General features: G+C 32.0%; 2 protein-coding genes across 3 annotated transcripts; both read right to left on the reverse strand.

Annotated features, from left to right (window-relative positions):
- Positions 1–728: 728 nt before the first annotated feature.
- Positions 729–14,519, reverse strand: LOC134725959 (polycystin-2-like). 2 transcript variants are annotated; one of them, XM_063590291.1, is made up of 15 exons: positions 14,018–14,519; positions 11,311–11,424; positions 10,849–10,976; positions 9,945–10,201; positions 9,260–9,484; positions 8,749–8,911; positions 8,216–8,452; positions 7,499–7,680; positions 6,981–7,200; positions 6,457–6,590; positions 6,151–6,268; positions 5,447–5,782; positions 4,497–4,679; positions 4,103–4,135; positions 729–2,441 (listed from the first exon to the last, which is right to left on the reverse strand). In XM_063590291.1, exons 1-14 carry the CDS (start codon positions 14,271–14,273, stop codon positions 4,121–4,123), a joined length of 2,568 nt encoding a protein of 855 aa, XP_063446361.1. In that variant the 5' UTR covers positions 14,274–14,519; the 3' UTR covers positions 729–2,441; positions 4,103–4,120. The 2 variants fall into 2 exon arrangements, with proteins under 2 accessions (XP_063446361.1, XP_063446360.1); XM_063590290.1 differs by lacking the exon at positions 4,103–4,135.
- Positions 14,520–24,108: 9,589 nt separating this feature from the next.
- Positions 24,109–27,054, reverse strand: LOC134725960 (uncharacterized). Its single transcript, XM_063590293.1, has one exon. It carries the CDS (start codon positions 26,936–26,938, stop codon positions 24,842–24,844), a length of 2,097 nt encoding a protein of 698 aa, XP_063446363.1. The 5' UTR covers positions 26,939–27,054; the 3' UTR covers positions 24,109–24,841.
- Between the last annotated feature and the right edge of the window lie 233 nt (positions 27,055–27,287).

Consider the following 27,287-nt stretch of genomic DNA (forward strand, 5'->3'; position numbering starts at 1 on the left):
TTGCATCATAAGTGTTTCTTGTTTTTTATATAATTTAGACCATTGTTTTTCGTGTTTTACGCTAGTAATTTTTGGGGCTCTTTGTAGTTTGCTGTTCAGTATGAGTCAAAACTCTGTGTTGAAGACCAAGTACTGATTTACTTTTATAAATTGCAACTTGGATGGAGAGTTGTCTCATGGCACTCATATCACATCTTCTTATATCTATTAGAAAAGAATCACAGCATATCTATGTTTTCAGTAACAATTCTCTTAGAAAGCTAATTTTTGTCTTATGTCTTTCTGTTAGTTTATTTTCCTGCTTCATGCCAATCTGATGAGTCAATCCATTTTATATAGACAATTACAGTTGATAAATGTTGTGCTGTTACATTATTGTCAAAGGTAAGGGAAGCGTTTGGTTCTCACAAGCATTTTCAACCCTGCAACATTCTGTATTTGTCTTCCCAAGTCAGGAGTATGTATTCTAGCAATCGCCTGGTTCTGTTAGTTATATCTGTTTTTCAATTATTGTTTTGTCATAAATCAGGTTGTTGGTTGTTTCACATTTTGTCATGTCATGGCCTTTTATAGCGGACTATTACAGTTAGGAACTTGCTCATCATTGAAGGCTGTACAGTGACCTATAATGCTTACATCCAAGTTATTTGGCTGGGTTGGATAGTTGTCTCAATGGCAATCGTACCACATCAATATTTCAAAGTAAGATAAAAACAACAACAACAATCAACCTGCTTCCTAATTAACATTTAATAATAATAATAATGTAACACATAGAAATGCATCTAACATAACAAGTAAACAAAGTTCCTGAAACTTCAGCTTTTTTCATTATATACTTAATCTGGTTATGCTGCCTTTGTTAAAAGTTAGGAACAATTCTTTAAATAGAAACTTTCTTGCAATTCATTAATTTGATGAATTAAACCAATACATGTAGGTATTAAATATAATCCATTCTGCAATAAAAACATTGCATATTATCTTAACTGCATTTTCTAAATTTTCTTCGTCTGTGTAATTTCCTGTGGAAAATATATCATGTAAGGTCTTGACGAGATTCAAATTGCACAAAATTTGTACAATTAAAAGAATTACCGGTACTACATGTAGCATTTTTAGTTTGCTGGTTTCAAAAATTAAAATATATGAAAAAAGCTGAAATCACAGATAAAAATCAGCAGTGAATGAGAAAAAACAATGAAATAAATGTTAGGCTCCCTACCAAAAGGTAAGGATTGTTTAAATCAATCATAAATAACAAATTATAGCAGTTTAGGACGGAAATACTGTAATTGGCAAAGACTTGTCAGGATTCTATCTCTCCCATTTAATACTGGTATCTTTGCAGAGATCAAATTTATTTTTTAATATCTGAAGATCAATCTTTCCTTTAACAAATGTCTCTCTCAGGAGGGAAAAATTAAATTGTAATTTAACAAACAATGATTTTTTGTAAAAATATACATCTTTTTTAAATTAATCTTGGTTTTGATCAAAATTGTACACTGAACTATATATATAAAAAAAAATCATGCAATTTGTTTCATAATATTTGATATATAAATATATATAATTTCTAAAGTTAAAGCATGCTTATAATTATAACATGTAAACGTCAAATTGTACAACCAACCTAAAAGCAAACATATACAACTGGACGGAGATTCATTTGGGCACATTATGATCAAAGGACGGTAAATGTAAAATAATTATTCCCTGATTGTAAAAATTAGGTAGATAAAAAGGATTTCATTCATGGTAACTTTAAAAGTAAACTTCAGTAAAACATTACACTAACTATATCTGGTTTTGTTCATATAAATGCACAATACATGGTGTAAAAACAAAAATTCACATGAAATTTTCAGTAATATGAAAAAAACTTTTTAGTACATTAACTTATATCATAATTCAAGTGAATTACTGTTTATACATCACTTCTGCAATAAAATATCTCCTATAGAATATTTCATTTTCTTATAAACTTGCTTTCTTCACACACCTTCTTGTTTCTTAAATGTTTTTTATTACAATTTAATGTAAACAATCAATTAATTTGCCAAAAATATCTTTCATAGAAATTTTCATCCCAATATACCTTGTACTGTTCTTTTCAAATTTAAAAAAAAATATTTCAAAATTCATTTAAATTGTAAATTTATCAGTTTTTGTTTTAGATAATAATTCTTAATTAGTACAAGAAAAAGCAGCATTAGATATCAGTAGTTTAAAGAACACAAATGCAAATATTGTCAGATGATATCAGTATTTTTATAACAACAATTAGAAATTATTGCAAAACATTTGTAATTTGTCAATGATAAGATGTGAAAGTGAACACAAATAAATGATAATACGACGATGTGTATCACAGAGAGACATAAAATAACAAACAGGAATGTTTTCTACTAAACTCTGTAGTTTCGATCAAAGTAATCCTGAAAAAGAAAAAAAGAAAAATAATCAGATTTTTGTAGAATTATAATGGATAGAAACATAAATCATGGTCAAATTTATTAAAATAATTTTTAAAATATATGACTTTTACAATAAACATGATCTAAAGTTTTCCCTGCCTGCAAAGTTGTTTTAATTAACAAATGTACAAACAAAAGAATATCAATTGAATTATAAAAAAGTCAATAAAAAAAGTTAAAACATATTGTTTTCTTACAGCAGCAATTATTTAGTTGTTATATTCATGCTGCAATTTATCTAAGTTTATGTAAAGTTATTGATTAAAAAGAAAGAATCTAGAACTGAAAGTTTTCTATGTACACACAACAAAGATCAAAATCCCTATTTAAATCATCATTCACAATAATAACGATTTTTCTTTTATCTTTAAACTGTCAAGATTTACCGGTAAGTGCAGAAACAATTATTAAACATAAATTTATTTCTGTAGACAAACTAAAAGACAAAATAAACAAAAACTGAAACATAATCTTAGAATTCAAATATATAATTTGAGGTTGAAAAAGAATATATCTTTTTCAAATTCATTGTATTAATTTGTATTAATCAAAAACTAGATTATTAGTCAAATGCATTGTGGTCAGACAAACACACAAACAGATTTACATAAAGTATCAGCATTATATATAGAGTAAAATTACAATAAATAAAGCTCAAATTACAATTTGAAATGAAATAATGCTCACTGCCTTAAGTTGATTGTATAAAGAACCATTAAAAAATAATTATGTATATTATGCATTTCAATCACTGAGATAAAACCATCATCAGAATCTTGCTCCTAAATTCAACCTTCTGTCTTTCTTTCAGATATCAATAATGACAACCAAAGGACTTTTGTCAGAAATGGTTTCAAGTGTTAGTTTTGGCATAAATTATAAACCAAATCATGCATGATTAAGATAAAAAAAAATGTTCAGTCATATTGTTGTTTAACCAACTAGGTGACTCATGCATGCCTCTAGAGTAGGAGGATTGTTAAACAATCTATACAACAATGAGGGAGGGTAGGAGGGGACCTGATCCGGAAATCCCAGACTTTAAAAACACCAGATCCCGAAATCCCGGGCTTAAAAACACAAAATCCTGAAGTCACAAATTTCAAAAAAAAGAATTCTCAGATCCCAAAATCCCGAGCTTAAAAACACCCAATCCCGGAGTCCCGATAAAGGTCCTATCCCCCCTCAACCGTGCAATTTCAGAAATGCTTACGTTTGCACCACAACCAATTATATAATACTTGAACAGTTTCACTCCAGAAAAATCATTGTAATTGTGTCTACCACCTACATGACCTATCATATGGACTTCAAACATAAAACCAAGTTTTTCTCTTAAAATCTTGAGAAAAACCTTAGCCCTTATTCATAATGTGCACCTCTCCATGCATCCACTATATATAATTACTGACATCTCATATGATTAACAGCAATTATTTCCCAAAACATTGAATGTAACCTTCTGCCAAGTTTGATATGCATTAAAACTATTTATAAAACCAAGAACAATTACCTAACTAAATAAACAACCTGCATTTTCTACAACAATCTAAATTCAAATAATAAAAGTGTTAAAAAAGTTATTTTTCTAACATCAAAATAAAGACTCATGCATTGCATACCTGTGCAAGGTTTACCGTTTAAACATCTGATGTCTTGAAAATGAAACATATTATCAATTAACAACAATAAAAGAAAATAAACAACTAAAACAGAGTGTTCAGATCTTTATGCATAATCCATAAAACATTAATGTATGAAAAAAACAATGATGCAATACTTTCCTTTCATATGACTCTTAATATATGTATATTTGTTTTTTATTCTCAATAATTTTTTTTTTCAACTTTTCAACTTTTTTCTTATATCCCACCCTTTATTTTTAGAACAGTCCAAGTGTAAACATGCTGTTAACTTGCTGTCTTAATATCTATATTAGGCTATCCCCTAACTCCTGGATTTTTTTCAATATCAATTGGCCTAAACTGAGAAGAGTTATTTCCCTTCCATACTCACTGGTTCATTTTGTCCTGAGCCAGGTCTTGACCTAGATCTGACTCCGCGAGCTGAGGTGCCACTACTGGGTGATGCCCCTCTACCACTTGGAGAAAATGATGTTTCTGAATCCCACCTTTCTAATTCTTCTCTTACTAATCTTTCCATTTGTTCTCTTTTTGCTTCATCGCTATTTCCATCAGTCTTAGTATAACAAAACAAGACATGGTGAAGTCACAATTGATTAAAACACACTGTCAAAATCTATTCTTGATTTTATTTGATATTGAAAGAGAGACAGAAATCCAACTCTCATGAATGAAAAAGAAATTTTGTCTTTCACAACTGGAAAATTCAAGAATAGACTTTTCTCCAAGCATTCCAAGAAGGCCAGATTTAGTTTAAGGCACACCAAATGGTTACTGCTGACAAAATCTGACCTTCTCAGGTTAAAGTTAAATCACTCCAATATTTGTTAAAATATCAAACTTCTCCAGAAACTATATTTCTCTAGTAGTTGAAATTCTGGAGATTTTGTTTTATTCTTTCTGATAGGAATATTAATGTATAGGTATATACTGTTATTATCACACGTCAAACATTTTTTAAATACTTACTCGGGTACATCTTTTTATTAAACCATCAAACAACCTGCACCTATATGTCTGATTTATCCCCCATCATTATATATGCACATGTATTATAAAAATATTGACATTTTATAAAGCTGTTGTATATGTGTCGCACATGAAACCCACAAGGTTGGAAGTGATTATAATTAGTTCACTTTTACCATGTGTTATTGGTGGTACATTTTATGATATTATCGACCAGTATTAACTTTCCAAAATAATAAAATTTAAAAAACAGAAACTTTTTTTCAACTGTCATTCAGAATACGCCAAACAAAAATCTATTTTGGAAAGAAAATACTACAATTAATACATAAAAAATTAATTAGAAAAATTTACCTCTGTAATACTGTCTAATATTTTTCCCATTGTTTCTCTTCTTTTTAATTTAGCTTTTTCCATAGCTTCTAATTTAACTAAAACAGCGTCTATTTTTGATACAATACTGCCTATAGAATGTTCCATCCTGTCTACTCTGCGAGATAACACTGTAAATTCTTCATATGATACGCCATTTGATGCTCTTCCTGAACGTGAGGATTTTGTTCCGCTGTCTTCGTCATCACTATCTTCACCGCTGTCATCGTTAAAACTAACACGGCTACTTGATCTTCTGGCAGTGCCGGGTCTGTTGCCTGATTTCTCCAGATGTTCATATTCTTTGTTAAGGGCATCCTATAACACAGAAGGAAAGAACAATCAAAACAGTCTAATAAACAAATATTTTTGTTTCAGGGTTCAGGTTAAATAACTTTGTTTAAAAATTCACCCTTGAAAGTATATTGGTATGACACTGTTTCAAGACAGAGATGAGCAACATAAATATCTAATTAAAACTTGATTTAAATTATATAATAGAATCTGTTATTTTAACCATTTTAGAAACCACAATTTTGTCTGTTACTGTTTTTGTGTTGTTGAATTGCTGTTTCATAGAAGTATAATCCACCTCAGAAATAATTATCATCCAAGTGTGACAAAACTAACTGCCAGATTATCAAACTTATAGTTTGTATAGAGAACTAAAATACAAGACAGGTTACCTGTTCTTTATTAAGGTCAGCTTGTAGTTTCTTCTGTTCTGATTCATCCAGCACACGGTCACCATCCATGTCATATTTAGCAAAGAGAGCCTCAATTTCCCCATCAGCATAACCACGACTAAAAAACAAATTATTTGTTCTGGGTTTGTCATCATTTATATAAAAGACTATGAGTAATATACTTTTCAAACTTCAATTAAGATCTGTATGCTTATGTTTGAATACAGGTTGACATTTTTTGAAAATTAAGCATTGATATAATAGAATTTTAAGAAATACAATTATTTGATGAACAGCTAAACTTACGTCTTGAGATCTTGACGCCATTCCTCAAAGTCAAGCTGTTTGTCTTGGTTGATGTCTGCATTTTTCAGAGCCTTCTGGATATCAACAATTTTGTCTCTCTTGAAGTTCAGTTTGTCAACCATCTTCATGTATCCCTAAAATATTTGTTTGAAAATTAAACATTGGAAAATTCTCATCAGATTAAATATGTAGTTCACGTTCACTTCTGGTTCAATGCCAACAGCTAAAATTTTACAAAATCACTTTGATATGAAGAATATGTTGAGTTTCAACGTAAAAAATAAATAAAGTCAATTAGATATTGAAACATAGAAAATAATAATATTTCAATGTATAAAATTCACACAATTTTGTTTATAAAACATCATTTTAGTGTCATTTTAGTTCTTAGAGAAAAGATGTGTAAAATTTGTTTCTAAATCAACTCTTATATAAGTTGTCTATTTCCCTAAAAAAAAAACTATAATAATAAAGTAAATTTCATTACAAAATCAACTATGATAATAAAAAAACAAGAAACTTACTCTCTTAAAGTAGTCGGTCATCTCAAACTCATTCTTCTGGTTAGCCATATCCCCTTTGACCTCGGAGTAGGTGTCGTTGATGATAGCCAAGAACATGTTGATCAGAACAAAGAACACGAAGAATACGAACAGCATGAAGTAGATTGGACCAAGAATTCTGTTGGCTGCTTCAAGCTGGTGGAAATCAAAATCTCCCAAGATGATACGAAATAGTGTAAAGCTGTAAAATAATTCTTTACTGTCAATATGAGCCTTCCATATGTTTATAAAAAAGATGAAATTCAAAACCTTACACTTTAGATTTCAGACAACAAAAAAGTTACATAACTTAATGTATCTACCGTAAATAACAACAAAACACAGAAAATATGTATTTTGAAATTTACCAATTTGTATGGTATCTGTTTCTATAACTTGAACCATTCATTCATATATAGGTTCTTTTAACAACAACTACCGGTAATTTATTCTTTGAACCACAAATTGATACAATGATTAAAAAAGCTATCAAATCTTACAAGGAGTTCTGGAAGTTGCTGAAGTCCTTGACTTGTGTACCAAAGAGGAGATAACCCAGTTGTGTGAAGGCCAAGAAGATGATGAAGAACATGACAGCAAATCCAGCCAGATCCTTGGCACATTTACCAAGAGTAGAGGAAAGCTGGGTCATGGTCTTGTTAAAGCTGATGTACTTGAAAATCTGTTAAATAACAAAAATATAATACTAAAGACATTAGTTTTTGTGAAAGACTAACAACAATTTTCAAAGGAACTAACATGACCTAGAAAGCCTTGCTAATTAAAACAATAGTTATCATGTTGAGTAACCCAAACAAAGAACATTATTTATGAAAATAAATTCAAATGGACCATTATAATAATGTCTTCCAGCTATATATCTCAAATATCTTATTATTAATTAACTAAATAGTGGGTCTCATTGAGGTCTAAGCATGAGGCGGAATTGCCAATTTTATGTAAGCATGACCCGTAAAAAGTCAAATTATTGTGCCATGAAAATGGGAAATGGAGTCTAGCGGGACACTGTAAATTACCAAAAAATAAGAATTGCTTACGTACATAGCGTAAGAGCGATAGGGAAATCTGACAAAACAGTGAGCGGGATCCAGGATCAGAACCCTCCAATGAGACCCCCTAAATAGGCAATCATCACATGCAGCTGATTTATTTGATCTATGAAGTAACTGAAGTAGTTGTTGTTATACAAACATTACCTTGATCCAAGCAAAGAAGACAGCAATAGCTATAGCATTGTCAAATCGTGTCTGCCAGTAACTGAGGTTCTCAAAGTCGGCATACTTGTCCGGATTATCTAGTAGATCCTTTAGCTTGTTGTCTACCACTATTGTCCGATATATGTCAAACACTATACAAAGTATCGCTATGATAATGACAACAATATCCAGGATGTTCCACATACTTTTCAGATAGGACAGCTTGTGTTTCTTGATCTGTAAAATTAAATAAATTTTAAGAAACATTTAATTTTACTTTCATGCATGTTCACTGCAGAAACTCCAGAAAATTTTAAAGAATTCATCAATAGAATACGGAAACAATTATCAAAGAAGACATAATGTTTATGATAGATACTGTTCATAAAATATAATATCTATTAAAATAATATCAATAGTTAACTTTGAAGGTCACAACAGTTTTTGCTTTCAATAAAATTTTAGTAAATCAGCTAATAAACAATTATCATTTATCAATTTATTACACAAACAAACTGTATCTTTAAACATACCTCAATAGCCTCCTCCACAATGTAGTATACAATGAACAGCACAAAGATAAATTCACAGGCCAGAATGAAATAGTCAGTGACCGTGACATATCTAATCAGCTTGACCGTACGGAAAGTGTATGATGGGATAGCTCCTCCTGTGGCAGGGAATTCCACAACCAGTCTAAAAATAACATGTCATATACATGTAGTATCCAATAATATATCTTTATTTATAAATTCTTTTTTGAATATATAAAGCTTACCGTGACAATCCTTACTTTCAAATTTCTAAATAACAAAACAATTTTATAAGTTATTAAGATGACCTGAATGCCAAGATCTAATGATGTTAATGAATATGTTACTACATCACATAAATAAATGTTCATTACTTTTAAATGTAAATTCTTGAAAGATGATTCTACTTCTTTGGTCCTTATGTATTTTAAAAAACCTAACATAACAAAACATTTGGTTGTGTGCAACAAAAGTGACACTGGTACCCAAATGAGTCATTAATCTTGCTTACCTGACAACACAAAACAGATTGATGTTGGCATTGTATACAGTAAAGTCTATAAACACCACCCTAGTCCCTCTTTGTATCCATAGGTTGTCAAACAAGTAGTCTATAGTTTCTGCTGACGTGTTCTTCCGACCTGTTAAGTCCTGGACATAACCTGATCCACTGTAGGTAGTCAACATTCCCCAGTAAGAAGAACCATCTAACTGATTTTCTGTCTGATAGGTCCATCTGTAATACATGTATAACCAACTCAAATTAATAGCTGTTCTTTACCAATAAACTCATTTCAGCATGTGTTACTGGACTCTACTGCAGAATACTTTTGCTAAAAGTGTATACCGGTAACTTTATTCCAGTGGAACAGCACTACATATATGTGAGTATCAGAAAGTTATGCTTATCTAAGGACAATTAAAATCTTTAACTTACTATTAAGAACTTCATGTAGTACTGTAGTTGTCAATATGTTAAACAGTAATATAGCAATGTTTCTTTTAGTTATATACATTTCCTAGTATACCATAAGAGGGTAATTTCTTTTTTACCCATTACCAAAATGAAGTCCCCTTGAGGAATTAGACTTACAACATAATGTTTTACTTTATCTAATTCTAAGCCATCATGTTGAAATACAAGTAAATATTTCTGTCTTTCAATGTTAAGATATGATTACAATGTATTCACTTACCCTGTATAGTTAGCATGAGAAACTTCCGAAGTTTTGTCTTCCAAATTTTCTGAATATGAATCAAAGCATTCACGAATGACATCTTTGAAATCATCATGGACTTGACAAGAGTTGGTACTGACTTTCAACTGTCTGATTCTTGGTACGCCTAGCAGTTTGTTCTCGTAGTATATATAGCCAAGTTGTTCATTTGGAACATTCTCGTTGTTGTACCACGTCTCCCAATAAAGTCCATCAAGTAAGGGTTTCTTGGCAAACTGTCAAAATAATCATAAATTTGTACCACATTCCTATCCTCAATTAATTGCTAACAGCTGAATTGATATAAGTCTGTCAATTAAAACATTGTATGCATGGATGTATATAAAAATTAAATAATATTCTATTCTTCTTATGCATTTATATGAAGAAACCAATTCTATAAACCATAAAATATTTTGGGGACTTTGACTTAAAAATAGGCAAACAAGAAGCTCCTGGTAACCTTTATCCTATCTAATCTAACTTCTCAGGCATGTAGCATCGTCATTGTCTCTAGTGTTTTATGTATTCAGTTCTGTTTAGATTTACACTATTGGTTTAATTTTGCACATAATCTCATTCTGAAAGTATTTGTTTTTGCATACTTTTGTCCCTACTCCCTGGTAAGTGGACATACAAAGTTTGTACAGTAAACCAACTTATTTAGTTAATACTTTACTTCTAGTTTAGCCATTTTTAGCTGACTTATTTTCATAATGTTATTTATATTGATATACTTCTATAAAGAAAGCTCAATGCTTTTGCAACAATTTAAATTCAAGGTATTGAATCACTCATGAACAGAAGCAGGTTTACAGTATACAGTAAATTGAAAATATTTCAAATGTTTCATAAATATAATATACAATTAATAACAACTTACTTTCCAGAAGTCATTGACGTTTGTAATAGATCTGAAAGTTCCTCCGCCACTGTGAACTGTATCTAAGAACAGGTCATTCATCACCTTGGTGTAGTAATACATAGTTGTACTTGTCATTCCAAAGGTCACTGTAAAAAGTCAACTTACTTATCAATATTCATGTACATGTATACAAACTGGTCCTAAATCAACTTTTCCACAAGCAACAATAAAAACTTGGGTGTCATTTATGCAAGAATCACTTTGCAATGAAATGTAACCACCAGACTAACCACTAAAATTATATTTTACCACAACTAAACTACTTCAAATAACATTAAAAAGGCAGCTTCTGACCTTTGTCAAATAACAGTTTTAGCTTTGGACCAATTAAGTTTAAAAAGCTACATTTTTAATCAAAGGTCAGACCAATAATTTTCAATGTCATATTTTTCTTTCCATAATTTTTAGTTTCATACTAACCTACACACAAGATGACCAAGAAAACCAGGTAGATGATCAGTTCCCTTAAAGTTGTCTTCACATGTAGCTCTCGGTTTCCTTTGGTTTCTTCTGTCTGTCGGGTTGCCCATAGTGCTGTAAAGTTATCAAAGAGAACATTCATTATTTCATTATATTAACTGTACAGTTTACACATGGATACAACTGTACAGTTTACACATGCATACAACTGTACAGTTTACACATGGATACAACTGTACAGTTTACACATGGATACAACTGTACAGTTTACACATGCATACAACTGTACAGTTTACACATGGATACAACTGTACAGTTTACACATGCATACAACTGTACAGTTTACACATGGATACAACTGTACAGTTTACACATGCATACAACTGTACAGTTTACACATGGATACAACTGTACAGTTTACACATGCATACAACTGTACAGTTTACACATGGATACAACTGTACAGTTTACACATGCATACAACTGTACAGTTTACACATGGATACAACTGTACAGTTTACACATGCATACAACTGTACAGTTTACACATGCATACAACTGTACAGTTTACACATGCATACAACTGTACAGTTTACACATGGATACAACTGTACAATATTAATGTTATTGAGATTTGAACTTCAATAAATCTCCAATATGGAGCCAATTAAGTCATGTGATTTTTTTCTTCAGCCAACCAATTAATTATTAATCATGTTAATATATCTGAAAGTAACTTTAAAATAAAAACTTGGACTTTCATTGGAGGAGTTCAGAAATGTTCATAATAGGAGGGGGCACTGACTGCCCTAAGAGGGGCCCACTCTACCAGTCATGCTATAATGATTCATTATATATTTTAATCCACATTTTTTTTCTATAAAAAGGGGGACTAGTCTGGCCTATGCTTTACTACAACTCTGATTTTATATTGTTTTGCACTGGTTCACCTTATGTCTTTTGAAGAAAAAAATTTACTGTGATGTCAAATTTGTTTTGTTATCGGGATTATGGTGCAAAAAGAAGTAATAATTTGTTCAAAATGTTCATGTATCCTGCAATGACAGACAAAATTAATTAGTGTGCAGGAATCAAAACATATTGATATTATAAAGACCAACTAAACAATCAAAAGGTTATCAAGCTTCATATTGACAAAAACAGAAATATAAAATAAAATGGACTTTTAATACATGAACAGAGGTCAAACAAGTATTAAAATTATGGATAGAAAAATAAGATCTCCCAGGCCTGTATTTAAAAAAAAACTTAATTTACTCTTGAAAATGAGGTAATGAAGGTAATGACAAGAAAAAATACACATTTATATGTTCATTGTGTATTGAGAAGGTAATGATTGTTATAAATATCAAGGTTATCCTGGTATTTAATTTTCACAAACCAACAGGAATTTATTAAATGTCCTCACCATTTACATATATACCAAAATCCTTCTATTGATCTGTTTAAATACCCAATAACTTAGCCTAGTTTGTTTCCAAACAAATTTATAATCAGTTTCAATGAGGACAAGGTATGAACTAAAAATCTGAAGATAACATTCATATATATAAAAATATATGTACATAGTTTTTATGACTAATTTTTGGGTAAAACATTAAATTTTAAATGAATTGAAATCTATAGACAAATGATAAGCAATAACAATATTAGATATATGAAAAGGCATATGGAAATGATATCTTAAATACATTTGTGTAAATACAAAAATGTAGTAATTATATAAAATACCTGAAATTGTAAAAAAGTTAATAAAATATATGAGAATACATGTATCTCTTAGACCCCTTTATGAATTAATATGAAAATAAAGTAAAATTTATAACTTCTAAAAGTACATTTATAATAAAATGGTTCTAACATTTTCTTTTAAATATTCAAAATATTGTAAATGAATAAATCTTGACATGTTGATGATGATATTGTCCTACCAATAAAAAGCAATCTTGTGATTTTCAGCGTTGACAGTACATGTGTATTCCAGAAAGTGTACAGTATCAACCAATTGTCCAGAACATGTATGAAATATTTGCCACTGGACATTAAATATAACCAACAATCAATCAATTGTTCAATCATACGGTACCAGTGTGAATTGACATATTCATGATCTTTGAAATTCATAAACAATTTACCTTTTACTCAAGTTTGGAAATTAAAATGTTTTTCACTGCACACAAATTATATACAATATTTTTAGTCATCACATAAGATACATAGGTATAGGAAGATGTAGTGTGGGTGACAATGAAACAACTCTCCATCCAAATAACAATTTATAACAGTAACATTTCTATTAAAATTTAAATGTATTACTACTTTATACAATGTTCATGTATATACTTTATTTGCACAAGTTTTTAAATAGAAGATACACATTTTAAAAGGAAAAGAAAGTTTAAAGATTACAAGAAATCCTGTTAATTGCCTGGACTTTCTCGTTTTCAAATATCAAATGATAATTTTAATACATCTTGAAGCTGTCAAAAAAGAACCATGTCAAATTCATTTTATGAATTACAAATTTATTTTGCCACTTACATGTACACTCATGCAGGAAAATAAATAAACACTGACACTACTATATAGTTTAAAATTTTGAATGAATATTAAATAATTTTTTTTCATTTCTTTACAAATTTTTAATTAAACCAACAACAAATTATGTGTTTATATATAAACTTACATCTAAGACCACTTGTAAAACAACTCCAACAGCCACCAGACTTTTTAGGAGTAGTTGGGGACACATCATTATTCCTTTTCGGTTCATTATCAGCATAAATATCGTTTTCCATTGCAGAAGGTAAATCTGGATCGTCCCTTGGTCCACCGAAGTCAAACTGATTATCAGGTCTAGCGTGTCCACCAGAAGCGTAAGGATCTAATCCCCAAGCTTGACGAGACTGCGCGCTCGAAGGCCTAACGTCCTTTGAGCTCATATTTGTCAAAGTTTAAATAATCTGATAAGTCTTTCAGTAAAACAATAGATCTTGTCAAAATGCCAGAAATAAATTCAACTGGGATCTGTAATAGAGAGGGATAATGTTACCTTTAAATCAATTTGACTAATGTATCGAAGTCAAGGTACAATTCCATATATTCATATCATCGATTAAAAGTCTTTAAATAGTTTCCAAAACCCGATTAGGACAAAAAAGTTAGTGACGTAAATATATCAAGTGTTGTCTCCCTTCTAATACATATTATGTGTATGTGGTCCCGAACACGTTCCCTTTAGTCGGACATATGTAACGTTCCCTTTTCCGTTACAGTGCAGCCACAACTGGGAGATTAAACTGATGCTAAGTGCTGCAGGGAAGGTTACTGTTGTGTCTGTGAAGTGTATGCATCTAAGTACTAGTAGCACTAGGTTAATGTGACGCCGCAGTAGTGCCAGTATATGGTTAAGTACTGGAAGGTGACTGTACCGCCGGTGCTAGTGTGATGTAGTTGGTACACATGATTCCAAATAAAATATTTGCCATATTCTACCGAAGAGGGAGGTGAAACTGTGACTACAGATACTTGGGGGATGAAACTACCCTTTTTTATATATTTAATTTGGGCATAATGAAGTGGAAAATAATATAAGAGGGGCGTCATATATATAACCTACGTCGTATATGGATAAGAACGAGAACGTAAAAAAACAACTCAATGAAAAAATACATTTGAATATTAAAGATGATCAAAGAATAGTTACTAAAAACAAACTATAACACAAAAAATATATACCGGAAAAGTTGCCAACTTGTCAAGTGTAGAAAACAACTGAGTAAATGTGTTTACTAGAAGCAATGTGTATGTCTTTAAAAGTCTTTTCAAAAGAAAGAAATCTCATGTTTGGTCACTGATAGTTGACAAATTCCGACCATTTATTTTTTTATCTTATCAATGCGTGTAATTGAACAAAGTTTTGCAGATATGACTTGTAGAGTTCATCAACATTCATCAAAAGTTGCGTCAAATAAACTTTCTATGTGACTTTGCATAAATAAGGAGTACCATATTACGGCCTTCCAGTAATGACATTTAAAAAAACGTTTGTAAAATAATTTGCACTAATGTACATTGGATTTTTACCCGATATAACCACCAAAACATCTAGTCGTCTACAGTAGGGATTCTATTCTCACGCAAAACTACTCAAAGACTTTGATCCTTAGTTGGTTATACATTCACCGACAACACTATAGATGTGAGAATCAATGGGTTTTCTAATACGATGTCACATGTTTAAATATGAGACATACTGAGATAGGGAACTTATAATTTCAATCTTTCCTACAAAGACACTGACTTCGATTACGTTGAGACGTACCAGTTACGTTGGACATATAAAAAAGAAGACGTGGTATGATTGCCCCACAAGAGACCAAAATGACACAGACATTAACAACTATAGGTCACCGTACGGCCCTCAACAATGAGCAAAGGCTAGTCCATTCCGCATAATCAGCTATAAAAGTCCCCGATAAAACAATGTAAAATAATTCAAACGAGAAAACTAACGGCCTCATTTATATAAAAAATGAATGAAACACAAATATGTTTAACACATAAACAAACGACAACCACTGAATTACAGGCTCCTGACTTGGGACAGGCACATACATAAATTATGTGGCGGGGTTAAACATGTTAGTGGGATGCCAACCCTCCCTAACCTGGAACAGTAGCATAACAGTACAACATATGAACGAACTATAAAAATCAGTCAGTGAAAAAGGCTTAACTCATCAAATGGACAAAAATATGCACTAATTACGTAACAGTAACATTTTTATTATTGTTAAATTTTCAGCGTAATCGTAGCCATATTGCAGTGCCTACTTAAAAAGCCTCACTCACTATGAAACCTCGTAAACTTTAAGAGCCTCCCGTTACCTAAAATTGACCACCTTATCATGCATTCTTTTTTTGACGACGATGTATGTTATGCTAATTTATGAGCACAGTAATAAAAAGACTACAATTTAATTGTCTCAATGAAACTAGTAAGTCAGTAACAGATACGTATATCCATCCGTTACTATATATATTCGGCCACATTTTCCAAGATTTTGCAGATTATTTTAAGATTAAAAAAACGAATATAATGCAAAAGCATAAATAATGTTCCCAGTTATCTACTGATACGTTGTCGGTTTTCTTTTGTAATCTCATATCGTTCTTCTTATTTTCCTTCTTATAACAATAAAAATCGTATTTCACGCATTTGAGTCCCACAGCCGGATTTATATGGAGACAAGGGCAAGGGCCTCGATTCCTGCATGAAGCTATACTATGGTAAATGCATATTGTAGACTTTTTCTACATGTTTTACTCCTTACGTTTTCACGCTTGTTTAGTTCCCTATTTCAAATTCCGAATCCGCAACTAAAATTAAATTGCGACATTTTACAAAATAAGCTCAACGCCGCGACTTTACATGTCATGCGGCAAAATCAAATATTTTTCCATCCTTTCTATGACATTTAACACTAAGCCGATGATTCCATATAATTTTCATATCATAAAAATGATAATATTGATGTTTATATAATATCCTTTAAAACACAAATACAATCATAGTAATGTGAAGAAGTTTTTGAGAAATTGCAATTCAAAGTAATAGCAATCCCGTTTTACTGCTCTTTGCATACATATTAATGTATAATGTTCCATGATTTAGAGGAATATGCTAATTGTTGTCCATTCTTTTGATGTGTTTGAGCTTTATCGTTTGTTTTTTGATTAGAAACGTTTCGTGTTGAATTTTATTCGGAGTTCGGTATTTTAGTTATTTTATTTTTTGCCTACAGTCTGCATCCGTTATAATGTATTTTGTTTGGGTTGTATACATCACAAGGACATGTGCGATTGGCTACGTTGAAATAGTTTGACGCATTTCAATAAACTTTAAGCCTTTAGAAACTAAGGGATAAAAACTTTTTTGTATTTATTTATTTACTTGAAAAAAATATATATCTAGGAGCCAATTAACTTGCCCATCAGTTAGTGGGATAATTCCCAGGTCATATTCCATTTATTCCGAAGTCAAAACAAAGAAACAGATAATCCAGAATGAGAGATAAGTATATATAAAAAGATATTCTCATATCCAGCAAGATTATGATTGGCAACCATACCACATCTTCTTAATTCTAGGGTTGAGATCTCATAAACATCGGTTTGACCCCGCCGCAATTTTGCGCCTGTCCCAAGTAAGGAGCCTCTGGCCTTTGTTAGTCTTGAATTAATTTGAATTTTAGTTTTTTGTGTATAATTCGGAGTATAGAATGACATCCAATATCAATGTACTAGTATACATATTTTTAGGGGCCAGCTGAAGGACATCTACGGGTGCGGGAATTATCGCTACATTGAAGACCCATTGGTGGCCTTCGGCTGTTGTCTGCTCTATGGTCGGGTTGTTGTCGCTTTGACACATTCCCCATTTCCTTTCTCAATTTTATTATATATTTCTGAATAGTCTACATAGATATAAACCTCACCGTCTTAGATACGGCAAGCAAGCAAAACACGGCGACCACGAATATCCTTATACTATGAGCATGCAGGCACTAGAAGTTGGGTGCTGTTGGTTGGTGTGGTATGCTGTATTGTCCAATGTTTTTGATAATTCCTGCTATTTTCTCTTATACATATTATCAATCTTTAAATGTCACTTTGAATATCACTGAGTGTTGTCAAATTAAACAGAGACATCAATTTATATGTATTACCGCTGAGGCGTTTTACGTTTCCGCAAATTGGCATTACTTTTCCGCGAAAAAAAGATGACGTTTCCGGAAAAAAAAGTTTACGTTTCCGCAAATAAATATTTTACTTTTCCGGAAAAAAAGTAACTATTCCGGAAAAAATAAATTATTACTTTTCCGCAAATAATTAAGGAATACCTATTGATCGAAAGCAAAGCTATAATAAAAAATTCAATATGCATTTAGTTAAAAGTCATCATAACATGTAAGTAAAAAAAACATTAAAATGTATGAAAACGTATGTTCAAAAATATCTTCATATGAGTTCATAAGTCAGTTGGTAAATATTTGTAGCCAACACGTCGTGCAAAGTCTATAGCAGCACATTCACCGTTTACAAGTTCTTTTTTTTTTGTTCAGGAAGAAGTCCATCTTCTCCTTTTCATACTTCCGAACGAGTGATTTTACAGTTAGACTTCTCATCTTTATGTAAGATGTTGTCTTCAGTTTCAATAGCACATCGACAAAGATAATATGGTATGATGGCTAGCTTGAAACTGCTCGTTTAGGTAGGCACTAAAAGACTCGACACCATTCGTTGTTCTCTTTTCCTCGGGGTCAGGGGTGATGCCCAAATGCTTGGTGAAAATCTCAATTGCCATCCAAATGAAATTCCAATATATTATCGGCAGACCTCATGCATTTATCGTCAGATCATGGAAATATTATATCGCCAATAAAACACTACCATGGTCAGATGGAGCATCGGCAATTAATTCAACAAAGCTTTCTTTAACATGTCAGTTGGCAAGTAAGCCAAACCAAAGATTTCTCAATGAAGTGTAACTCATCCTTACCCGAGTCAACTAGTTATATCTAGTAAATTGTAGCTATACTGATATCAGAACATTTGTTTTATTAAAAATAAAAAATAAATGATTTATCATATATGTACATTCAAATCTTTATAATTTACCAGGTAAATTTGCGGAAAAGTAATAAATACAAATTGCGGAAACGTATACTTTAAATTTGCGGAAACGTAGTATTGGGACTTTGAATAATTAGCGGAAATGCAATACGCCCATAATGAGCTACCGCAAATTTGTGAACGAATTAAAAATTATAAATGACATGTCAGCCCTGTATTACCATTGCTTGTCCAAATGAAACCGTCTGGCGTAAATTTGTCACATATTTAAAATACATTCATTATGAAATGATATTGCCGTACATTTGTTTTTGTAAATTTTAATATGACTGCAAAACATTAGTAAATAAAATTATCATTGTTTACAACAAACACAAAGCATGGCTGATTTGCCTGATATGACATCTACTAGCATACCACAATACATCGGATATATCTTCACATTTGATACAACTCTCAACTAAACCAATTTTGAAAGGCTTCTGATCACTCGACTAACGAAAGCTATATATGGTGTACGGGTCACGGATCCGTTTAAACATACATTCTAACGGAATTCGGACGGGTCCACGTGGGTGTGTTCTCACTCACCACTCATTGTGCAATCTCATTAGTATCCCGGACGTACATGTTTAACGTATCAATTGACGAACATGAAAAAGGTACTTGTCATTGTTGAAAACGTTAACCATAAAATTATGTTTTTGTGAGATTTTGTTTCATTTCCTAAATATTTCTGTCTCCTTTTTATCAGTCGTTTTTCTTTTTTCTTAAATAATAAAAAGATACACTCACCTGTATCTTCGTTCCCCAGTTCTGTAATGGTCCTGAAACTGCGTCATCAAGTTTTATACCACTATCGACCTGCTACCTAGGCAATCAAGTTACCTGAAGAGTTCCATGCATAATAGATGTAGAAACACGGTCCCGTATCGATATTTCACAGTAAACTTTTATAGTTTCCTTATTTTCAAACAATACGGATAGGAAAATCAATCAAACTTTTATTACAGTTCTACCAAAATGGTAAATAATATTGATTTGGAAAGATGTTTTGCGTCAAATATACAATTATCAATTATTAATATAGAACAAAACAGGTAGTTTAATTTAATATAATGGGTTGGTTAAAGTGGCAGGTTTGATCAATATTTGCATTAGACTTTTAATATCAATATTTAAGTAAAATATTTATTCGACACTAGAGGAGGACAATTTTGTATTGATTGGTCTGTTTTAAAATGTAGATTGTCATGAATATGCATTACTTGGCACTAGATGTTAAGCAAAGAAAAAAATAAGCAACTCATAAATAAAAAACGGCAGGCTTCTGAACTGTACTGGCTCTTCGAGTATAGACATCTATGCATGCCTTTTTGTGCTGAAGTTCTTTTTTTTTTATATTATAATTACTAAGAAAATATTTGGACGAGTGCCAAACAATTGAATTTACCGTACCCTGCGGGAAATCCCCCCTTTTCCAGATTACAAAAACAAAGTTGTTTATATGACATTAGTACCACGGTTCTGTCAAAAAATATAAGACTTAGGGGAATATTTCAGAGAGATAACAACCCGAACAAAGAGCAGACAACCGCCGCAAGACTACCAATGGGCCTTCAATGCAGCATATGCATGTTTGTGTTTTAGTTGCTGTACCAGAAACTCATTCAATCATTTTGGTTATCATCATTCAAAGTTGGACAAACTGGTATTTGTTTATCACATGCAAAAAAAAACCCATCAATGCTCAATGTTTAAAGAGATTGACAAAGCCTACAGAACCTGAAGGATCATTTGCTTTTTCACTTACAGCCGATTTCATTGAGTGTGTAGCCAAAGGTAATATCTTTGGTTAGCTTGCTTGTTAGCTGAGCCGTGAAGTAATTATTAGGTCAGGTATACAACACACATTTCGAAGTAGCCTAGTCTAACAGACAGATAGAATTAAGATTGATCATCTGCTGGACTAGTCTACTTTTCGCGAAGTATAATTTACCTGACCTAACAATGACTTCACGGTTCAGCTAACAAGCAAGCTAACCAAAGATTTTACCTTTGGCTTCACACTCAATGAAATCTGCTGTAAAGATACATTCAAGTGATGACAAAGGACATACGTCAATGATATATCTATTTTTTCTTATATATAAAATAAAAAGCACTAATGGTCTTCGAGGTATTCTTGTAATTCCCTTTGGAATGGGTTTATACAATGTTGAACAACCAGCTCAGTAGGTATGAATCCTTTGGTTCAATCAATATGCAACATGAACAAAGCTACTTAATAAAACTGTTTGTGTAATCGATAGGAATTGTTTGGAATCCTGGAATGCTTTATAATTCCATTTCACTTCAATAACTTTGGCAATATATATTTACAGCATAATCGATATTGCCCATAAATTTTAATTTAATATTAATGTAAAATTTCCAATAAAACTTAAAGTTTCTGTTTACAATGCTTTTAGACTATCTAATCTATACGGCTACTTGCATAAAAGAGTTAGATTTAAACTCAATCTATCAAACGTGTTCTGTTTATTGGTCCTCTAAAAAGACATATTTTTATACACAAGATATACGCATACGAGACTTATATGCATTTTAGGCTAATGCATACAAACGAGACGTGTTCATATTGTTTACACCCGAACGAAATATGCATGGAAAACTTTGATGAGTGCATCTTTAAAAAAAGATCGAATATAAATTTAGCTTTGTCAGAAGTTTCTGTTTTTATTTACATATACCAAGAGCTATCACAATATGATCCATCCGAAGTTCCTTTCAAATTCTAAATTTCATATAACTCAATTTTATCCGATAAATCATTTTGAAAAGATTCTTATTTCAATGTGTTCTCGTTGGAATATCCAAGAAAACAATTTTTGGTATGTTACGATTAGATGCGAATTAAGGGGGTGGGGCAGAATCGCATCCTTTTGTGGGAAACAATTATTTGGTTAAAAGTTAGGCTTGAGCCCACGAATCCACCACTGACTACTACTGCTTAATGCCTAGTCCCTTGTATTTTTAAGATTACGAAGAGAATTTAACCTACTGCCTAACTGTTACGATTTCCATAGCATTAAACCTTCAATAAAGCACATGAAACAGAGTAAGCGATATGTTTAAAAAGAAGAAGATGCGGTATGATTGCCAATGAGACAACTATCCACAAAAGACCAAAACGCACAGACATTAACAACTATAAGTCACCGTACGGCCTTTAACAATGAGTAAATCCCATACCGCATAGTCAGCTATAAAAGGACCCGATAAGACAATGTAAAATAATTCAAACGAGAAATGAACGAAAAACAAGTATGTAACCCGTAAACAAACAACAACCACTGAAATTACAGGCTCCTGACTTGGGACAGACACATACATAAAAAATATGTTAGCGAGATCCCAACCCTCTTCCTAACCTGGGACAGTAGTAAAACAGTACGACATAAGAACAAACTATAAAAATCAGTTAAAGAGGCTTAACTCATCAGATGAACAAAAATACAAGTGGAAGTGGCCGGGTACTTATACATCCCGACGCAAATAGACACAATGAACAGATCTGAGAGTACTCGCAGTTATCTGACAGCTAGTTAAAAGCCCATAACAACTAATAAATAAATCATGCATCTAAGACTAAACTATCAATCCGTACACATCCAACATCCAATGGATTTAGTATAAAGACGTCATAAACAGCCAGAGAAAAACATGACCGTGTGCAATGCTAAGTTACAGGTATCGACAGATTGTAGATCCATGAATATGTATATAACATACTAGTAATATTTAGTTAGCTTTTAATTTGTGACAGTTTCATTAAAGACGAAGCACAGTTTTTTTTACGATGTCCTCTTTATATATAACTATTTCAAAAACCGTTTATAGTGTACTGCTGAAACTTTTAATCAAAATTTGAATACTTTAGATAATTACCAAAAGTTGTTTCTATTCTCAAGTGTAAATATGATACGTTTGTGTGTGCCAAAACCTGTTATTTGATTTAAGAAGACGTTTTTTTTATATATTGTAAATAGTTCTTGATTTCATATTGTTGTATCTTTGCATTTTAAGATACACCCTCTTTTCGTCCCTCTTTTAAAGTCTCTTATAATTCTGTATATAATGGCTCTCATTTCTATGTTCCTAATTTCGCAGTTATAATCCCGTCCCCTTTTCATGAATGTGACCTATACATATACCGAATAAGAATTGTTAAGAGTTGAACAACACAACGGATGCCGCGCATGTGGAGCTCACCTTTCCGAATCACCTGAGATCACCACAAGATTTTGGTGGTGTTCGTGTTGCTTAGTCTTAAGTTTTCTATGTTGTGTTATGTGTAGTATTGTTTGTTTCTTTGTCTTATTCTTGTTTGCCCATGGCGTTGTCAGTTCATTTTCGACTTATGACTGAATGTCCCTCTGGTATCTTTCGCCCCTCTAGTGTTGTTTTACAATGAATAAAAATCGAATGTACCTGTTGATATTATAAAAAAAGATATGGTATGATTGCCAATGAGACCACTATCCACAAAAGACCAAACTGACACAAACATTAACAACGATAGGTCACCGTATGAGACTTTAATAAAACATTGAATTGAATTGTACCGACAACAGGTCTGGTATTTGTGGCACACTGCTGCTTGTGAAAGTCTTTAATTTGTTTACAAATTTGGGAAAGAATAAACAGGTCACATGTTTTTCTTTTTTGTTTAAGACTAGATCTTTGGGATAATATTGAAAATGATTATCTTAAGAAAACAAAATGATTGAACACTTAGTACTAGTTTCCAAAAATATGTTCTGCTGTTTATCTGAGATTTTATAAATAATTAATAGTGATAACCTTGGCGAGTTATTCAGCTGTTATCAGGATATACAGAATAAACAAACTGCATAATCTTATTTTTCATGTAAGATGTAGACACAATTTATTTTAAACAACGATTGAAAGGTACACTAAAACAGCTGTAAGAAATATGTCCATCAACACATAGAAAGCATCACTGCATATCTCTTACTTCAGTTTTAAATATAGCCAGGAAATCGGGATACAACGATTCTTAGACTTGTAGCTTTCAAACAAATTTGAGTGGGCGATTTGGTCAAATTTATTCAGTTTGTACACCAATAAGTATAAAACAATATATATATTTGACGTCATTCTCACCCCGAATCATCAATTGTCCCTACTTGATATATGACTTAACCCGATTTTCTTCGTGTGATTGATAATAACCTATATAAGTATAATCTTTTCAAGTACTACATGAATCAACCAAAGAATAGAATGTGTAAGTTCAAATTATATTTATTAACAACCTCAACTATCATTACAATGATTTTTTTTCAAAATAAGCATTTAGCATCTTTCATGAAAAACGCCGGTTACATGTAAATAGGGAACACAACATAAAGACAGTTAGGGGTGGTGGGGTGTATCAAAAGGATTTGAAACATTTGAAAAAAAAGTGTTCTTGTGTTCCTAATACATTTGTACTTGGTGACAAATCCTCCTTTATTTTCAGTTGGCTAAACTACGCAGATAAAAGACAAGTGATTTTATACTTTAAAATCATAAAAGTATTTTGAATGTAATATACAGGAGTAGTAGCATACAGGAAAAACGTTTGTAATTTGTTATTTTCTATTCGATATCGTACTGGTAAGATGTAAAATAGAAAGAAGAAAAACAGTTTCTAGTATAGTTAAAGCTTCTCATTTGCAATAGCTACAATGTTTTCTTGACAAAAAAAAAGAAGAGAAATTTAATAGAATACACTTTACTGAAATAAAAACTAAGCTGAAAGATGTCTTATTTCGCTCATATACAACATAAATCATTAAGATCATTAAGTTTTTGTAGAATCCGTCAGAAGCGTGGTTGCAGTACGACTTCTGAGGTAGGATGACACAACTCTGGCCCTATCTATAACATGACTTCGTACCTTCCCAAAGCAAACAAACGAAATAAAAATAAAGACACCCTGCCAAGAACCAAAACAAATAAATAAATACCAAAAAACAGTTTCGTTTGAAAACGAAGCGATGTAAGCAAAAACCCATGTTAGCCCCATCACGATTGATAATTTTACATAGACAAGAAGTTTACAACCCTCTTTTCTTCTTAAAATCTTATTTGTTTTTCGACTAGAAACAAAAATAGACTTTACGGTGAAAATATAGAAAAACATATTAGTAAGTACTAACAATCCAATTGGCACAAGAAAGTACACCAGTAATGCCTGTTTGTTTCCAATCCAACATACAACTTGTCCATACAGCGGACTAAAGTCACTGACTGTAAATGCATCTAAGCACACGCCCGATACTACAATGAGCATTGGGCTAACCCATGCGTATACTGAATACCACACAAATTTCTTGTTACTCTCGTCTTCTTCTGTTTTAACGAATCCTTTTGAAAATGTGATAAAAATATCAAATGACATACAATTCATCCAAAATACGGAAGTCAGGAAGGCATAATGTATAGTTATGGCAAACCCTATACACACGTGTTTATGATCTTCAACTGTGCTAGCCAGCAAGAATAATAGCTGTGCGACAATAAGAGACACCATCAAACAGATTAAACTTTTACCGGGTGTGTTTTGAAGCTTTGGAAACCGCAAGTAAAGAAAGAGTGTTATGGTCAGAGCAGTGATGGATAATACTGACCCAACCAGGGATAAAATGCTTTCTGCTTCACGGTATACTCTGACCAAATAATCATCAGAAAACAATTCATTAAGTAGATCACGGCAGACATATGCATGATTGCTATCTTCATAGAAGGAGTCATTAGTTAATGTTTTGTTTATAGAATATATAAATATGTTATTACTGTTTATGATTTCATATTCCGTATCATTCAACTGAATATAAACACAATCACTCCGAACTTTGCCCCGGGAAAATGTATCTGGTATGTCTGTAATTGAAACTGTCGGTTTATATACACATTTTCCATTTTCATAAACAAGAGGAATTATGCAGTTAACCTTTCTACAGGCATCGGTAAAGAGATCATACAATTCAAATGTTGGGCAGATTTTACTGTTTCTTTCTGGTTTCTGCGCTCGACGTCGCTGTACATATGTACCAGTAGCAAGATTGGTATGGTAATCAAACAGAAGTCTGTAACTGTAACTAGTTATTTTCCTTTTCTCTCCAGACGGTCTCAGCGTCCATGCACGAGCACTGCAGACTAGTTGATCAATAGTTACATTGTTGCAAAGGGCACAGTCTTTATTTTTGTAAACATGATCATTAAAAACTACTTCAGTTGGTCCATCTTGACATCTGCTCGCACTATGTGTTGATAAACAAGTATCTGTTATAGGGAAACATCGTCTAGATTTGTATTTTGAATCAGCGCCCGATGTTGGTGGATAGAGTCGCTTGTTACAATGCTCATCGTTCTGCATACTTTCAAGTGTTCTATTAACTTCTCCTCTGTGAGACCAATTACAAGAAAACCCTGTTTGCCAGGACAAGAATTCTTCTCCATGACACGCGGCACAATACATATTTCTATACATATAACCAGTAGCTTTACCGCTTACTGGGATTTGATCATTTTCAAATGATTCGCATTCCTTTTTTAGTTCTGTACTTGTGCCTGGTGGACATTTTTGCACCACAAATACATACGAGTCCTCATCAATCCCAGGAATATATTCACAACTAAAATTTGGTTTGGAGGTTTGAATGGTTTGGTTGGAAGCGACATCAGAACAACAATCATTATATACAGTGCATTCAGAATCACAATTACAATTCCTGTCGTCAACTTCCAACTCTTTGCATGACCATTTTTGTTGGCAGAATGAACTATTTAAGTCGGTCACATCTTCTTCAAGTATTTGATCTACAGTCTGCATATCTACAGTTCTAAAAAAACATGAATAAATAAAGAATATCAGGGTAATTCTAAGTGTGAACATGTTAAATTATTTCCTGTATATTCATCGTCCAACGTTCAAATGAAACTGAAGTTTTAGCTACATCTGCTGATAGCGTATATGTAATTTTGACAGACAACACTCGGTGTGTTTATGTATCTAACTCTACTCAGAATCTCAATTAGATTCGGAAATATAACACATACACACAATGATTAATCTTTTACTTTGATGATTATTCATTCATACTTATCCTCACGATTCAAATTTCTTAAATTATTATATACTTGTTTGTTATCTATATCAACCACACTTGCAATAAAATGCATTAGTATTAAAAAAAAAAAAACCAACATACTATAGATTCTTTATCTACGTATTCTTTAAGAAC

Source organism: Mytilus trossulus, chromosome 7 (assembly GCF_036588685.1).
Source record: "Mytilus trossulus isolate FHL-02 chromosome 7, PNRI_Mtr1.1.1.hap1, whole genome shotgun sequence".
NCBI lineage: Eukaryota > Metazoa > Mollusca > Bivalvia > Mytilida > Mytilidae > Mytilus > Mytilus trossulus.

Excerpts from the sequence above, each read along its gene's own strand:
- LOC134725959 (XM_063590290.1), bottom strand. The coding sequence starts at position 14,273 with ATGAGCTCAAAGGACGTTAGGCCTTCGAGCGCGCAGTCTCGTCAAGCT. Across the intron at positions 8,912-9,259 it reads AATCTGTTTTGTGTTGTCAG|ACTGGTTGTGGAATTCCCTG; the intron begins GTAAGCAAGATT and ends TGTTATTTTTAG. Across the intron at positions 2,442-4,496 it reads GCTCAGGACAAAATGAACCA|GATTACTTTGATCGAAACTA; the intron begins GTGAGTATGGAA and ends TTTCTTTTTCAG.
- LOC134725960 (XM_063590293.1), bottom strand. The coding sequence starts at position 26,938 with ATGTTCACACTTAGAATTACCCTGATATTCTTTATTTATTCATGTTTT.